General features: G+C 43.0%; 1 protein-coding gene across 1 annotated transcript; it reads left to right on the forward strand.

Moving 5' to 3' along the window:
• Window positions 1-8,120: 8,120 nt before the first annotated feature.
• Window positions 8,121-10,229, forward strand: bglapl (bone gamma-carboxyglutamate (gla) protein, like). The gene is made up of 4 exons (XM_015954254.3): window positions 8,121-8,982; window positions 9,062-9,409; window positions 9,487-9,583; window positions 9,689-10,229. Exons 1-4 carry the CDS (start codon window positions 8,637-8,639, stop codon window positions 9,789-9,791), a joined length of 894 nt encoding a protein of 297 aa, XP_015809740.3. The 5' UTR covers window positions 8,121-8,636; the 3' UTR covers window positions 9,792-10,229.
• Window positions 10,230-18,755: the final 8,526 nt, after the last annotated feature.

Raw genomic sequence — 18,755 nt, forward strand, 5'->3', positions numbered from 1 at the left:
AAAGCAAAATAACGCATTAGCGTGATTGCATCCAGCTAGCCACTGCTTCCTGGTGTACCAATTTTGGGAGAAACATCGTGTGTACAGTTTACCCTTCTCCTTGTCCTGCTGGCTTATCTTTACGTCGGGCTGATCTGGTCCAAGCTCTTTGACATTAAGTTTTTCCACCATAGTTCTCCTCTCGAACGGATACTGGAGAAGAGACCGAACTGAATTCAGTGGCTGCTGAGATCCGGTTTCCATGTTGTAGGCGCACTGGCATCCATGTCTATGTCTGCGTCATGACCGTCACGAGTCACGACCAAAAACGGGCTGGAGTCGAGACTCTCCGAGTTCTACCGAACACCAACGAAAGCCTTGGCGGTAGCTCTATCGCCCATCATGCTTCTGAAACGTTCTGAAACAACGTCGACGCTGATTGGATACATTCCCATTCCTACCCTTTGATTTTCTTGTCAGCAATTGGACAACTAGTCCCGTCCTGCTTGGGTGATTGAAAAACAGCACACAGCCTCCACCGCTCGGCAGAGACCGGCAGAGACAAATATATATATATATATATATATATATATATATATACATATATATATATATGATTTATTTTTGTTACAAAACACACAATTAACTTAGAATATGTGATTATTGTTAATTTTATTTTTTTATTTTTTAAAATAAAAATTAAAAACACAGGGGAAACTGGGAGGGCGGCGCCCTATCGCCCTCTACTGGCCAGCCGCCACTGCAGTTGGGGCTGCAACAGCTAAAACTGAGCTACAGGTCAGAAAATAAATGCTGAAGTCAAACTGGTCTCTTGTCATGAAGCAACAACCCATAGTCCTCAAGTGCAGCCGTTATATCCGACGTGCCCATTACGACCTGCTTCTGTACTTTTAGCACAAATTCTTGATCTCTTTCATCTCTTTGCATTTTCATTAATTTGAAGCAATAAGCGTTAAAGGATTAAAGTAAGGAGTCTAAGCATCGACCCCTGAGGAACTCCATGACAGATTCTGCTGCAAGAGGAAGATTCATTATTATCATGAACAAACTGGAATCCCCAGGATCCCCTGATCCTAATGTCATGTAGACCAGTTGCTGTCTCTGTCCCAAGATGAGCTTACTTCATTAATGACTTATCAGAAACACAAAGCAGTCATTCGCCAAACACTGTCATTTGTTTTACAGGTATTTTTTAATTACATAAGCACAATTGTAAATAGTAGAATAAATTAGACTTCAATTATAAAACCCAAGAGCAGAAAAAAGTGAAAACTGGAGCATTAATGGAATTACTTTATGTTATTTTATCATCTAAACTCAGTGTTCCCGTGTTCAGCAGCGTATTGTTTATAATCAGGCACATCGGTTTTAACAGCTTAGAGCATAAAAATGTAGAATTATCTCTACGTGTGTTTGTTTTTTTACAGGAAAAATAAGCACATTGACACATTTTCATCAGTAAGTGTCACGTTGAGGAGCAGGAGGTTTGGACCCAAGATGCAGAACCACCGAATGACTCGAAGCAGGAGCGGAGGTAAAAATATAATCCTTTTATTTAGGATGTATTTCAAAAACTCAAAAGGTGCAGGACTCTAAGCCTGAAACTAAAACTCAGAAAAAACAAAACCAAAGCTCACTCAGGAGCAAGAAATTAGAGAGTCTCGAGAGGAGGGACAAAACTATGCTGACAAATACAACAATGAAGCAACAAACACTGAGGGACAAGACAGGGTTTTTAACACAGAGGGAAGCAATCAGGGGAACAGGTGACAGGCGTGAGGAGTGAGGTCAAGAGGGAAGACAGGTGTCATAAATAAACTGTTGGGTATTTTTATAATTGTACCTTTTTGAGGCCTAAAAGATGCCCATTTTGTGTTATTAACACTTCATGAATCTCTGTGTTTGCCAACTGTGGCTGTTCATGAAAGGTTGAGCAGAGAAGCTCGTTTGCAGTCAAGGATGTTGATTCCAACCAAACCTCTGTAGAGCTCCGGACCCCACGTGACTCTCAGTTAGTGGACGCCATTTTGGCATGCAAAAAAGGTAAACAAACACAGATGTAACCATGAACATGAACGGGATCCGCTTGGATTTTACTTCGTCGGAGTTTACTTCACACTTTAAAACAGAAGAAATCGTTTTATATAGTCAGAAATTAAATAGACTAAACATCTCCGACCCTTACCGTGCCCCTGGGATACTTTTTAAAAACGCCAGAAGCTGTCGGAGCGGACTTCTTACTGGCACAACACCGGACCTGGCCGGGGAAACCCCTTGGGATTCCCTCGGCCGGAGGAGCTGGGGAGAAGGTCTGGGACTCTCGACTCTACTGCCCGCTCCGATGCCATAAGCTGTCGGAGCGGACTTCTTACCGGCACAACACCGGACCTGACCGGGGAACCCCTTGGGATTTACCCGGAAGAGCTGGCTCTGGCGGCTGGGGAGAGGGAAGTCACGCTACTGCCCCCGCAACCTGACTCCGGATACGCGGATGAAAATGGATGGATGGACGGACAAATAACAGATTTACACGTAAGTATTCTCGGTGAGACAGATAATAGCAATCCAAAGTGCTTTTTATGTGTGATCTGACAATTGATCAACCATTGCTTAAAAATTAAATACAGCTTAGCTGGTTAATTGTTGTGATCATAAAACACGGAAACGGCAGCACGCAGAACTCACGAGGCAACGTTTTACGTGATGTTTACTTGTTGCTATGAGTAATAAGACAGAAAAAGCCACGCCAAAATAAGTTTAGGAAGCCCACTAAGAATCGTAATAAAAGCATTTAAAATAAATACCATACACAGTTGAGGAAACGTTGGTTTAAGTACCTGATATGAAGTGGTCGCTGCATAAGCGAAAACCTTTACTCTCGGGATCCCACAGCTTCATTTCAGCCCGGTCACTAGTGCGTTTTATTACAATGATCCAACGTTTGCGGCACTAAGGATCTTGGGGAATCCTTTAGATGGCTCATTCCTTATGTCGTCCGCGTCTGTTCTGCATCCTGGGGCACAACAGGAATCTACCATATTTCCCGTTTGAGTTTTCTGACAATAACAAATAGTCCAGCTGCCGGCTTCTGCATGCCAATATGGCGCCGTTTCGATTTGAACTGTTGCATGCTGGGAGAAGTGACGTCAACTCCCGGAGCTCTGTACCTCTGTAACCTGATAAGGCCCCGCCTTCTCCTCCATCCTTTGCTGAATAAAGCCCCTGGGAAACTGAGGAGATGGGGGAGTAACGTGGGGGACAAGCTCGGAGGAGGTTCCTCTGCGTTAACTCTCCATTATTTTGGGGACTCAGGGTAAAATGTCTTCCTTGTTGTCATGAGTGTTATTTCAGGTTCCAGGGTTATTACCCCACATTTAATTACCTAACATTTTGGTGGAGAATGCGGGCATGCAGAGCTGGTGAGCTGAAGGCTTTCCCCAGGAGCAGAGGGGGCCTGGTTAGCTCCATGGAGGGGGTTTCTGCACCCAGCTCTCGCATGACGATTCATGGACATTACGAATAATCTACTCTCTCTCTCTGTGTGTGTCGTCCTTTAAGGTAATATGGGATAAATCAAAAATTACCTATCATAAACTAAATGGGGAAAGAACTTTAGCGCGGGGAAGATAAACCATAATCTATAAAACACTAAATAACTAAACCTAAAGACTAAGGGCAAAAGATAAACAACTAATGACTGGAGTGGTGAGGAGGGCTAATACAAACTAATAGGGAGTGACTAGGAGGAAATGAGGGAAGCCTAGAGGGAGCTGGAGAACACAAGGAGACACATGAGGAGAACCTGGAGAGGGCTGGGGAAGCATAGGGACACACACAGCACAAGGGAACACATGAGGGGAATGCAGAGAACGAACAGGAGAGGGCTGGGGACCAAGGGGACACAGAACATGACATGTTTCTAAGTGGGCTATTGACACAACGTTTCTGCCAGATGTTGCCACCAAGCAAAATGTTCAATTCATACAAAAACATCTGAACATTTAGGTATACAAGGAGAGTCATAATAAATAAAATGAAATGACACAAGGAAAAATTACTGAACACTTTTAATACTTTGTAGAAAAGCCTTTGTTATGATTATAGCTTCTAGATGCCTATGGAGATATGGAGAGACCAGACGCTTGCTTTGCTCAGGAGTGATTCTTCCACTCAGTCTTTAAATCTTGAAGGTTCATTGGACCTCTTCCAGAGATTTTCTTTGGGATGTAGGTGATGGGACAGACTGAGCCATTCAAGCAACTTGATTTTCTGTCTTGGACACCTATTCATTGATCCTAGGCCTTGTGTTTAGGTGTCTTGCTGAAATGTCCACCCTCATTTCCTTTTCAGCTTTCTGGTAGATGGCAGCAGATCTTTATCCAGGATGTCTCAGTACATTCCTCCATTGATCCTGCCTTCAGCAACATGAAGTCTGCCAGTAAACCTTGCTGAAAAGCAAGCATTGCTTGTAGTTTTCTTTGAAGCATCAGTACCTGCTGATGCAAGGTCTTCCTGAAGTTCTGCCCAAGTGATTCTTGGCTCTTGGAGAACTCTCTCGATTATTTTTTGGACTCCTCAGACAGGAATCGTACATGGAGCACCTGTGGCCAGTTTATGCTTTTCATTTCTTGAAAATGGCCCCCACAGTGCTCACAAGAACGTTCAGCATTCTGGAAATGTGCCCATACCCATTGCCATCAGAAGGCTTTTCAATAATAAGATCACAAAGTTCTTTGCTTTTACCCATCATGAAGCCTTTCTGTGTGCCTCTTTCTTCTTTGTTCGAATCGGCCGGCTGGACGCCTAAAGCCGGGCGTACACTGTGCGACTTTTTCACTCATAGCACTCAGCTTCAGCTCAAACTGTACGACTTCCTTGCAGGGCAGATCTCACGAGTCATGTGCTTACACTGCACGACCCAGTTCTTGGATGCGATCTGACTGCTCACACTGTACGTCTGGTAGCAACACGTCGGACCTAAAAATATGCTAAAAATAGCAGTTTTTACACAGCACATCAGACTTTTTTGTCTTGTCTTGCCTGCTGTCCTTCGGGAGTGCTGTAGGAGGACACACAGGGATTTAAGGGGGTTGGATGAGGAAAACGAAATAAAGAAAGTAAATCTGTGTTTTGTGATCAGTTTAATTTGACATGAACACGACAAACATGCTTTCTTGAAAATCTTTGAGTAAAAAAAAACGTGTAGAAATTAAAACGAACAACGTGTGTTATTTGGGAAATAGCGAGCGAGCAGTGTTGATGCAGGATTGCGCATGCGCCGTGAGCGGTTCTGATACTTTTTGGGTCGCAGCTGCTCGCAGCACCACTTCAACAGTGCTATACCCTCACGAGGGACGAGCAAAATATTAAACACGCCAGAAGTTTGTGCGAGCTCACGATTGCTGATCGGTAGCTGGTCACATGGTGTTAATCGCCTCTCGTAACCCCCTGTACACTACACGACGCTCGGCACAAAACTCACCCCGATCTTGTGGATTCTCGCACGAGTGGAAAATCGGCTCAAAAAAGTGAAAAAGTCGCACAGTGTACACCCGGCTTAACAGACACATTGCTGCCACAACAATGACTGCATAGCACCAAGTCCCCTTCAAATTCTGCCATACACCCAACCTTGCGCAGAAAGCCCAACAACGCCTTCACCCCCACCAGTCCTCTGTCTCCAATAAAGTTCTCAAACTGAATACAGACACACCAAGGGCCACCAAAGGTATAAAAAAAAGAACCTCTTTCTTCGGCATATCACCAGTAGCACAGAAGCCCATGGCTCACAGTTTCCAACTCCCACAGTCACAAATCCATTCGGGTGCTTCCCTACTAAAACCAGCCAACCCCGTAGACCACTATTGCCCAACCTCAACTGGGTCAAGACCACAGAGTTCCCCCTCCCACAAGCAAAGACCTGCCGGCGACCACCCACAGCTCACCGCAGCTCATAAAAACCCCTACCCATCACCCCCGCATCCCAGGAAGTCTGCCACATTCCCATGGCCTCTCAACCAGTTTCATAGCAGCTCTTTGGTTGGCCAAACATCACTTCCAACCCCACTTCAGCTACCCTAGGGCACCTTTGGCCACTGCGTCCACCCAGTCATATACTTTGAGATTTATGTTTGTAAAAGTTTGTAATTAGCATGGCTACAAACTAGAAATCGGCATGTCGCATATGTGAGGTCACCACATAATCTCCTTTCCCCAAAGTAGCTGCTACTTACCAAATGACCACATTTATGGTGGTTCTTTCCTCCAGTGGGAAGTTTCCTGAACTTACAGCTGTGTTCTCTCAGTTTTCTCCGTGTCTGGCTAGATGACATCACTTTCGTGAAGCGCATTTGTAGTCCTAGACTTATTTTCACACAAAACCTAAAATTGCGTTTCCCCCTGTTAGAAAATAAGTGCGTTCTTGGTATCAAAATGTGTCTTTAAAATTCAAGGACATCATATGTGAAATCCATGGCACAAAATAAGCGGAATTAGAAAAATAGCATTTTTAGACCCATCGACTTGCATTCGTTTTTTCGTTCTTCCGGGGATCCATGATGTGGAAGTGACTTCGGCTCCCTATACTTAGAGCCTGTCCTAGATAGAGCTTCCAGCGTAGTCACCGAGTTCGAACAGATGACAGAGCCCGCCAGCAAACAGTCCCCCACCAAACGCAAGGCACACAGCAATACTACCTATTCGGTTGTAAATACCAAACACCCATCCCGAATCTGGCATTCGTATTTATAGCCAAAGAGAGGGACCACCAAACCCACCGCCACTGGATCCTTGGAGCGGCCACACCTGGTCACCAAGCCCCGCCTATCTGCCTCCTGGATAATGAGAAGCCATTACAGGCCATTGATTAGGCCTAAAACAGCTGATATCAATTAGTAGTGCCAGGGGGCGTGGTGACAGATTTCAGGTCATCTCCTGGATTTCTCTGCCACTTAGCTCCTTGTTATCTTCACGTGTTTAATACTTTTCCCCTGTGTCTTTTCACTTTATTACACATAACTCATTTTATGGACTTAAAGGCCTTTGCATGAATTACATACAAGCATTGATATTGACATGTGGTGGAAACTTTACGTCAATAGCTCACTTAGAAATACCCTCACTGGTAAAAGGGCTGAAGTGTCAAATGTCTATTTTCCTTACAAGAACAAATTAATTAGAGCAACAGGAAAAAGCATACGACTTCATACAAACTGTCATATATTTTTATATGTAGGTTTTTTTTACATCTTATGAGTTGTTCTCATGTAAAGGATCAATCCTCTATGAAACAATGGGGGATTAAGCAAATTATTTATGTCATATTTTGATTGGTAGTCAGACAAAAGGCCAGTAGGACTCTGGAAAATCAGTAAAGCATAAACTCAGTATTACTGGTTGGCAGAATAAAGCAGAGCAAGTCCAAAGTCCTAGACGCTGTTTTTCCTTTTCCTTGTCAGAGCGATTGTTTTCTCCAACACACTGAAGTGGATCCACAAAAGAGGACACTGAAGCAGACACAGAAATTGCATGGAGCACAATCCAAAACAAATCACCGAACCAGGAATAAAACCAGACTGCGATACACGAAGGTCACTCAGCAGGCCAGGTCTCTCTCTCCAGGACAGAGGAGCAGGCTGGGGGTACTCACAGACCTTCATATATGAAGTGAGGAAGAAGAGGGTGACAAGTGCGGTGTAGTTTAGTCCAGATTTGAAAACCTCTACATTTTATTTCAGTCAAAAAAGGGAAAACAACCCACAGCTGAAGCCACACGTGAACCATATCGAACAAACAGAAAGCTGCAGCCAAAGCCGCACGCTGAACACTTTGCATCCAACACATGGGGACTGCCTAAATTTACCTCCATATAGGCTGAAATACCACGAGTCCGGCCGTGTTTTGGGCTGCTGGTTGGCGTTTGTAAACCGTGGCCATGCCTTGGATGGGTCCAGAACCAGGGCCCTGTTGGATCTGCATTTAGCCACTGACTGCGGTTCAACTGGGACTCTGCAACACTCTAATTAAGCCCTGTCGCATAATGAGGTTCACTGCTGTTCCCTGTCTGCCGATTAGTAGCTTGCGGTGGCCTCAGGCTGTAGTTTGGGGTTTGTGGGGGTGGGGGATCACATCTGGGACAAAAAGTCTTCCAACATAACAGCAAAGGCACAAGTTTGATGTGAAAAATGCCCACCCTGATTAAAATCCAATTACATTTTCAGGGTATTTTATAGAAATCTTGTAACTCTGCCATCCAGTGACCGTTGCATTATTTATACCTCGGAGATGAGGAGTGAGGTTCCAGAAGAATTTGAAGGGGGAGCAGACGACTGGCAAACAAAACAAGGATAAAATGATTGGTTTGACCACAGAGAATAATTGGCGGGAGGAAAAAGATGCCATGCATGTTGCCAAGTGTTTTAGGATCTTTTAAAAGTTAACTGGACATGCATCTGCTGGTTTGTACACCCCTATAAACGCCAAAGGTAGATTATTGAGTGTTTTCTGAGGGAGAAGACTCTTTTTGTGGATGCTTTAGGGGGAATCCCCGAGGTCTGAAGTTCATTTCCACTTTTGACCCCAATCATCACAAGAATTCCAACATACAGGTGTACAGACCACACACTGTACAAAGTCAAATGACTGGAATGTTTGAGGCTGTGTACACGGAAGGAGGTTCTGGACCCAGTGCCAGCAACTGCGTGGGTGTTTGTAGGAGCTTTAAACAACAAGAGGAAGCGGAAACGTTGACATTTGATTCTCCAACCAATCAGAGGTCATGTATGGGTCTGGTCTGCCAACAGAGCCGGGACACGGTATATATTGACCCTGGATTAAGGCTGAGAAACAGAACGAGATCCTCGAAGGAAAGCAAAGAAACAAGAAGCCGATCGTCTGCGAGGAGAAACCAACAACAAGACATCATGAAGTCTCTGGCTCTGCTCTCCATTTGCGCTCTTCTCTCAGTCTGCTGGTCCATGGGAGGTGAGGAAAAACTCTCATCATCTGTTTAAACCCACATGTTTATTAAACACCTTAAAATGTTCCTTTCTTTCTCCATCAGCTGTGGAACCTGAGGTTATTGTGGACCTTGCTGCTGACCCCGCTGCTGACCCCGCCGCTGACCCCGCCGCTGCACCAGATTCACCTTCCTCTTCCTCCTCCGAGTCCAGTTCAGCTTCATCCTCTGCTTCTGACTCTTCAGCATCTGATTCCAACTCCAGCTCAGACTCCTCAGCCTCTGATTCAGCCTCGGAGTCATCAGAGTCCTCTGAGTCCTCTGAGTCTTCTCAGTCGTCCGAATCATCCGAGTCCTCCTCCACCGAGTCTTCTGAATCCTCTTCAGCCTCTGACTCTGCCGCCTCTTCTTCTTCATCTTCCTCATCTTCATCAGAGTCAGCCAGCGCTGAAGGTATTGCAGCTTTTTTTTTAAAAAGACATTTTCTGTTGGTGCACAGAAAGAAAACAGTTTCATCTCTTCTACTTTAGTTTCTCATGTGGTGACGAAGAGAGACCTGGCCTCTGTCCTCCTGAGGAGAAGACGAGCTGCTTCAGGAGGAATCCTGAGCCCTCTGCAGCTGGAAAGGTACAATATTGAGTCCTACCCAGTAAATATTGCGTTATTTTGGTGCACACAAAAATAAAAGTGTGAATCTGAGTTACATGGTCCCTCTTTCCTTCTGTCCTGCAGCCTGAGGGAGGTGTGTGAGCTGAACGAAGCCTGCGATGACATGGCCGACACTGAAGGCATCGTCGCAGCATACACTGCTTACTACGGGCCCGTTCCTTTCTAAGTCCTCCTTCAGACATTTGTGGACAGTTTTGTTTTTTAAATACATTTAGGAATAATAATGCAACAACTGATCTAATATAAAAGATGAACAACGAAAAAGAGTTTATTAGCTGCAGATTGTTGCACACGTGTCTTGTGGTACCGAATGTAAACGTCTCCTCCAGGCTTTCAGAGAAGAGGAAACTCAAGCCTGTGGACATTGTAGAACCCATAGAAACGTAAATGATTCTTGTCTACCTGCAGAATATTATAATGAATGGTGCTAAAAGAGCTAATGTATTGTTTACTAATGTTTTTCTAGTGTGCTTTATTTTGAGTAGATGATGTAGTGATGAGCTGACTGTGGTTGTGTGTAGTTTGTGTAAAACCCATCAGCTAACTGTAATGACCACCAATTGCCTCTGGGTTTGATGAGAATAAATTATTTTGTTTTGTCAAATTGCTGTGCTGTCCTCGATGGAAAATGAGTTTCTGAGAAGAACATATTCATATGTTAGCATGACAAACATCTGGAAACATCTGCGTCATAAACACACCGTGAAGATTTATGTTTACAGCCTGGTATCACGGTCTAAGGGCATTAATACTTCAAATACCTGTTTGTTGATGCTTGAAACAATGGAGTGGACTTGGAACTGAAAGAAATTATACAATAGGACACTGGAAAAAAAAGTTAAATATATAAAATTAATGAATGCTTCTCCAGGTCAGCGATGAGGTCCTGCCTCAAGTGGAGGAGTTTATCTCAAGGTCTTGTACTTGAGCCGGAAGGCGAAGCTCTTGATTTACCGGTCGATCTGCACCCCTACCCTCACCTATGGTCACGAGCTTTGGGTAGTGGCCAAAAGAATGAGATAAAAGTGCCAGAAATTAGTTTTCTCCACAGGGCATCTGGGCTCTCCCTTAGATAGGGTGAGGAGCTCAGTAATCTGGGAGGTACTCAGAGTAGACCTGCTGCTTCTCCACATTTAGAGGAGCCAGCTAAGTTGGCTCGAGCATCTAGTTAGGAAAGCGTCCTGGACGCCTCCCTGATGAGGATTTGCAGGCATATCCAATTTGGAAGAGACCCAACTGAAGACCCAGGACACGCTGGAGGGACTATGCCTCTCAGCTCGCCAGGGAACACCTTGTGATTCCTTGTAGGATCTGGCCCAAGTGGCTGGGGAGAGAAAAGTCTGGGCCTTACTGCTTAGGCTGCCGCCTCCATGCCCTGACCCTGGAAAAGCAGCTGATAATGGATAGAAAGACATTATCTGTTGGGAAAAAGACAATAAACTATAATAGAAAAAATTATATTTAATTTAATTTAATTTAATTTAATTTAATACAAACAGGAACCTGGACATCGATGAAACTCCAGAATTGTGTGATGTGGTGATTTGGGGTTCCTAGTACTCGATAGGCCACAACTTTATATATTTCCCTGTAAAGCACACCAGACCTGTCAAAACAAAAAGTGCCCCTATTTGTACAGCAATGAGTTGTTCATTTCTGCAGATTGTTGTGTGAACAAAATTACTGGTATTTATTCCATTGGTCATAATGTTTTGTCTGGTATGTGAGTTGAATACAGTTGTGTTAGTTATTCCAGTTATGATAAGGAGCTCATTTAGAAAACACAGGCAGTCAAAATGGTCAAACCCTGTGTCATTCGAGAAAACCTGTTCACACAAAAATCTGAAACTTTTAGACATACAGCTTGGATATCACTCTCGTTTTGTAAACATCTGATTCAAAGAGATGCAGAAAAAGGGCAGGAGGTCCCTGACCCAGAAAATATCTTTTTTTACTTGTGTATTCAACTCTTTGGGTTTATTTTACTTTACTAACACTGAAACCAACATTCTGGTGTATAGGGGGACTTCTTTCGTTGAGTTCATGATTTAAAATACCTTTTAGATGGAGCACTGTTATGGTTTTCTTTCTTTGGTTTAGAATTGCTTAAAGACTTTTGGTGAATTGAGTAGAAATTCTATGAAATTGAAAACTATAATAGTTCCTGAAATAGTTTGTAATAGTCTCAAAACTGCTTAAACTTTTCAGATAATGGATGAATGAATGGTCTCAAACCACCAACAGATGGCAGTATAATTCCTTATTTCTGTCCATAAAAGGATTTAAATATGAAATAAAAATTTGAACACACGTTTTCTTCCCACCAATGATTTGGAGCCAGCCTGGCAAGCCATCCTATACATGTTATAAAGTCTGGCCACAACCCAGTTTGGGGTGGGATATGTGGTTGTTTTTAAAACCGCATTCAATTCAAAAATACTTTATTAATCCCAGAGGGAAATTGATTGACACAGCAAATGATGTGACATACTCACTGCTACAGATGTCAGTCAATGGGGCAGTCCGCCATACGCTGTCGTAGAAGATCCAAATCCTTTTTCTAAATGAAGGACTTAAGGACTTTTACAGGTGTGGACAAATTTGTTGGGACCCCTAGAAAAGACTGAAAATGTCACCAAAAGGACATGGTAATTGAAGGTGTGTCCACTAATTAGCATCACAGGTGTCTACAGTCTTGTAATCAGTCAGTGGGTCTATATATAGGGCTCCAGGTAGTCACTGTGTTGTTTGGTGACATGGTGTGTATCACACTCGACATGGACCAGAGGAAGTGATGGAAAGAGTCATCTCAGGAGATTAAAAAGACAAAAATAGACAAGCATGTTGAAGGTAAAGGCTATTAGACCTTCTCCAAGCAGGTAAATGTTCCTGTGGCTTAAGTTGTACATATTATTCAGAAATTTAAGATCTATGGGACTGTAGCCAAGCTCCATGGACATAGTCGCAAGAGGAAGTATGATGACAAATCAAAGAGACGGATAATCAGAATGGTAACAAAAAGCCCAGAAAAATTCTAGAGATCCAAGGTGAACTTCAAGCTGGGCTTTAAATGTTTGTTGGTGCGATCGGATTCAATGATGGTGATGATGATGATCCATTGTTGTTTGAGTCAAAGTGGACTACATGGGAGACGACCAAGGAGGACAACACTGTTCAAAACAAATCATAAAGTCAGACTGGAATATGCAAAATTACATGTCTACAAGCCACAAAGCTTCTGAGAGACTGTTCCATGGACAGATGAGACAAAGATGGAAAAATGAAGCTTATCAAGAAAAGAGCGCTGTCCCTACTGTGAAACATGGAGGAGGCTCTGTTATGTTCTGGGGCTGCTTTGCTGCATCTGACACGGGGTGTCTTGAATCTGTGGAAGGTACAATGAAACTTCAAGACTACCAAGGGCTTCTAGAGAGAAATGTGCTGGCCAGTGTCAGAAAGCTTGGTCTCAGTGGGAGGTCATGGGTCTTTCAACAGGACAATGACCCAAAACACACAGCTACACACACCCAAGAACGGCTAAGAGGAAAACATTGGACTGTTCTAAAGTGGCCTTCTGAGAGCCATGACATCAATCCAATTGAACATCTTTGGAAGGAGCTGAAGCATGCTGTCTGGAAAAGGTGCCCTTCAAACCTGAGACAGCTGTAGCAGTTTGTTCATGAGGAGTGGGCCAAAATACCTGCTGAGAGGTGCAGAAGTCTCACTGACAGTTACAGGAATCATTTGATTGCAGTGATTACCTCAAAAGGTTGTGCAACAATTTTTTTTTTTTTTACGTGTCCTGTCTGGCTGTGAAGCAAGCAGAATTGATGTCTGAATGCTGGTGACAAGCCTTACAGATTTATTCTCAGGTGGAGCATCAAAAATAAACAAAAATGAACAAGAGTCTGCTTCTAGACCTGCAGAAAAAAAGACAAAAAAAAACAAAGGGACACAAAAAAAAGGGACACAACAACAATACAACAAGATCTACCTATCACTGTGTCAACTTGATGAAAAGAAAAAATATATATATAATCAATATTGCTTAACTGAAGAATCACGATAATAAATCACAACGCATTAAGTGCCCACCATAGTCTTAAGACCTGTGTTTAACGTGCCCAAGCCCATACTTTTGAGAGCACCATGTGAGCACCTGTGTGTGTACACGTGCTTGTTTATTTAAGGTTTTTCTATAGGAGCGCCCAACAGAGAGTGTGAGGGACCACAGATCCGCCCCCCAAAGATGCGCAGGAGACGGGGGGAGCTCCAAGTCCCAGAGATCCAGGCGCTGCCCCAGAACGCAGGAACCCCAAGGAGACTGCAACCAGGAAGGCCCCCGACCCCCTCGAGAGGCACAGAGGATCGCCCCGGGGGGCCACAACCAGCAGCCGGCAGAGTCCCCGGAGATATCAGCGGCAAGCCCACAGGCCCGCCCGCAGCCTCCCACCCCCTAGCCGGCCGAGCCCGGGACCCAGCGACCCGGGACCCAGGGGCGACCACCCCCGCCGGGGACCCAGCAGAGCCCAGGGACCCAGACCCCACCAGGCAGCCACCGGGATCTAACAGGCAGATGCCAAAATCTTAAACCCCCAGACCCGGTTGCCACGAACACTCAGGCAGACCAAGGCACAAGCAACAAAATATTAAGTTAGAAGTACCATCATCTTTATCCTTGCCAGTTCCATGAGTTTATTATTTTATCATTCTGCTGAAGCAATGTCTGACATTCATTGGTCATAACATTTTCTTTATTTACTGTATTATTACTTTTGTCAGATTCAAGCTATTTCTTTGACCATTGGGGTTTTTTCTTTCATTGACCGAAGAGTACCAACAAATGTCTCCACGTCTGTTCTCGACTCAAAGAAAAGCCCAAGTCTAAATTGACCAAAGCTGATACCAAAGCCATTTCAACCAAGCTGTCGCCATCTTTGTTTCACTCAGTCGCAGTATCATCCCACCCACCCATCCTATCATGTCCTTTCAAATGATCAGTTGCCAATGATTGCTTGTAAATTGAATAACTTATTTTGTATGGTGAGTTCACCTTTTCTCATCTCCTCAGTGCTATCTAAAGAGAATGAGGACCCTGCTGCTGCTGTATCTAAAGGACCATGTGGCTCATGATGGTAAGCTTTGCTAATACTGATATATGTTGTTACAATAATGAAAGGTTAAATACCTATAAAATGAAATAAACCAGCTTCTGTATGTGAATGTAATGTATTCTAAATTTTATAATCCCTGCATTTTCAACAAAATTATTTTTGTCCATTTTTAAGATAAAATATAAAGAAATTAAATATCCAACTGTAGAGGCAAAAACAATTAAATAAATAAAGCCCAAAATATTCTGCTGAAATTATAGTTTTAATATAAAATTAATGGATTGTGTCAATAAAAATATTTAATTCATTTAAAAATATGTAATTATTTCATGGTTCAATCAATTGTTTCGTAGTCTGTTCATCAATATGTTTATCTGTCAACCTCACCCATTAAAGTCAGTGGGTGGAGCTAATTCTGTATAAAACAATAAAGTTTATTAACGTTGAAAGTTTTGTAACCATTTGTTACAAATCAGTAAATGTGTTCTGTCCTCATGGCCTTCCGTGGAAGGAAACATGGCGTCCAATATGGCGTTGCCCAGACTTAGACACCGCTCCATGTATTTCAGAAGAGATTTTTATGGTTGTATTTTCTGAAACTGCCAATATTTTCCAACAACTTGGCATCTTTTCAGTAATTTACAACATTCCGATGGATATTTCCAGAGATTTATGGTACAAACAACACATTGTCACTTTAACCTTTTCATCCAGGTAAAGGGAAGTTTATTAAGACATTAAGGCCCTGTCCACACGTAGCCGGGGATCTGCCAAAACGTAGATATTTCTCTACGTTTTGGCCTGTCATCCACACGAAAATGGAGTTTTTTCACACGAAAACGGATCTTTTTAAAAACTCCGGCCAAAGTGAAGATCTGCGTTTTCTCCGTTTTGGGTGTCTGCGTGTGGACGGACAAAACCGGAGTTTTAAGGTCTGCAACGTCACTTTCCGCGACAAAAAATGCTGACATCACGTGTGCGACCTGTGTTTACACTAGCCGACAGCATGGAAGCCTTCAGAGCTGCGCTCTGTCACTACCCGATCCATCAATTGTCCAAGCGCTTTCTGCTTGTTTGTTTTTGCAAGCGGAATTACTGCTCCTTGCGGAAGACCACAGACGAAGGACGAGGTTAAGAACGGGGGAAGTACTGCCGCCTACAGGTCTGGCATGTCCTTAACAACGTATTTATCCGGGTACGTGTGGACAGAGTTTGTTTTTAAAATGCGGAGGTGTGGATGCAAGTTTTTGGAGGGGCGGATATTCGTTTTCAAAAGCCCCCGGCTACGTGTGGACTAGGCCTGAGTAAGTCGAAAAAAATAACACAATAAAACATTTTATCCAAGGCTGTCTCAGTGCCCCTCCCTGCAGTGGGCTCTGGGTAACCAGTGTCCTTTCCCCCCAGTCTGAAGCCCCTGCACCCATCTGTCCAGATTTCTAGGCTAACTAGGAGCACCACCTTTATCCAAATGTAAACCTGTTTTTAATAAAAAAAATAAAATAAAACACGCTTCATTTGACACATGAACACATTTTCAAACCAGATTATTTGCATTTACATATATTTCTGTCACTGTTTGATCTATGCATCAATGACACCAGACAATCAGTCAATCAGAATCACTTGTAAACCTCGGGCTGAAATAAATAAATAAATAAATACCGTGGCCTCGGTTTAGAAAAACACAATTCATTTTGACTGGTTGATGAGCTAACAGCTAGTCCAAGGGGAGCCAGAAATAGGATTGGTTGATTTCATGACAGACAATGTGACTTCAGAAGAGTATAAGCAATGTGGTAAAGGGCTGCATTCTATTTCTGCAGCTGTGCATGCTGGTTGCAGGAATTTGTTTAAAATGGAATACAGCCATTGATTATTGACCTCTTCCTTCCCTATTTCTCTTACAAGCTTAAATATCTGCAGTGAGTAGGAGCTCCCACCTTAAAGTCATTATATTAAAACAAACATTTAGTTCGTGCAATACAGAACTTATTAAACTTTTTCAGATGCCGTGATTTTTTTATTTTATGGGCATCAGATGGGTACCGAATTCGGTACTTTTTAAGGTACCGACCGAATTCCATAGTACCGACCGAGCACCGATTCACGCCGCTTCAAACGGTGCCTCGTTTCAGTACCCCTCCTTCATAACGAGAACTTGCCAAGACAGCTGTGCATGCGCAAGACCGTTATGTCGTCGGTCCCTGCGAGCGAGTTGTAAACAGAGCAGCATGGTAGAAAGAACGCACGCTAAAGCTTGGGTCCACTTCACTAAATGTGATGGGTAACTGGGTGATGATGAAACCAGCGACAACGATCTAAGTGAGACATCCTCATCTTAATCTGCTCCGGTAGGTAAATAAAATGTTTAAGATAAAGTTAGCTTGATATGTTAACTTCCGTTTCACTAATGGTGCGTTCGATTTCTCCTCGGAACTCCGAATTTTCGACTAGAACATGAACGCGCTCTAAAGTTTGGCTTCACTTTACTAAATGCGACGAGTGATTGGGTGAAGATGAAACCAGTGACAACGATCTAAGTGTGAGGCATCATCGTTTTAATCTGCTCCAGCAGCTAAATAAACTGTTTAAGATAACGTTAGCTTGATATGTTAGCTTCCATTGCCACCGTTGTTATCAGCTAATGGTGCGTTCACTTTCTCCTCGGAAATTCTAACTTCCCAGTAGGAAAAATCAAATGAAAAAAGACGGCAAAAGGAATGAAGATACACAGTAAATTTAGTTCACAGTAAAGATGTTTGCTTCAGTTTAATTATCAGCTTGTAAAACTACAAGGACGATGTTAAAATACAAACAGTTGAATGTTATTTATCGTGATATATATCAAATATTGTTTTATATTGAGAAAAATATATATTTCATTATAAAAGAGAATTAAAATAATAAACACTCAAAAGTATCAAATTGGTACCGTTAAGTACCGGTATCGATTCGTAGGTACCGGGAATTAGTACCGAATCGATTCAAATGTCAAAGGTACCCATCCCTAGGATTATTGTGACCATTTAACAGGAAGTGTCCCAGACTGTTCCAGAATCATACTTACAAATTATAATTAGACTCCTGTGTTATTATTCAAACACGTGAAGCAAAACTCAAATCAGAATGCAATTTTTTTTACATTTCTGTTAATTAGTTTAAGTGTAATTCATCTGGAAGTAAAAATACCTACATGTAAGATTTCTTCATAAACCAGCAACAAAGCGTGGCACCGAAGCATTCACAGACACAACAAACAAACATTAAATGCAGCATTTGCTTCTCTAAAGTCTAAATGTTTCTAGTTATTACAGCTTTGTTAACGGCACCAGATGTTTCAGATGTTTGGGGCAGCTGTAGCTCAACAGGTTGAGCGGGTTGTTCAGTAATCGGAAGGTTGCAGGTTCGATCCCGGCTCCGGACAGAGAATTCTGCTGTTGTGTCCTTGGGCAAGACACTTAACCCACCTTCCCTGCTGGTGGTGGTCGGAGGGTCCAGTGGCGCCTGTGCTCGGCAGCCTCGCCTCTCATCCCCACCAGTGTATGAATGTGTGTGTGAATGGATGAATGATAAACTGTAGTGTAAAGCGCTTTGGAGTCCTTATTCTGAGAGGCGCTATACAAGTGCGGGTCATTTATCATTCATTTATCATTTCATGGAAAGCAACTCCAACAATTCATAAAGTCTAATTATATCTCATAGTGATGACTTTACAGGCCAAGAGTTATTTTAAATGCTGACTTGTTATAATAATAATTTATCACCTGGGGGTGGATGACTGCAGCATGAGAGGCCGTTCACCCCTTGTTGCTGTGTCATGTGTTTATTCAGTGCTGATACATTGATCGTGTGTATTAGTCTCCATGCACAGCTCTCTGACGGGGACAGTACCGTGGTGGGCCCAGGAGCAGACACACAGTTACTAAACATATAAACGCTCACAAATGGAACAAAGTGATCTTCAGCTGAAACCAAAAACAGAAAAGAAAACTGAGAGAAAAGTATCACAAAAAACT

This window comes from Nothobranchius furzeri, chromosome 7 (genome assembly GCF_043380555.1).
Source record: "Nothobranchius furzeri strain GRZ-AD chromosome 7, NfurGRZ-RIMD1, whole genome shotgun sequence".
Lineage (NCBI taxonomy): Eukaryota > Metazoa > Chordata > Actinopteri > Cyprinodontiformes > Nothobranchiidae > Nothobranchius > Nothobranchius furzeri.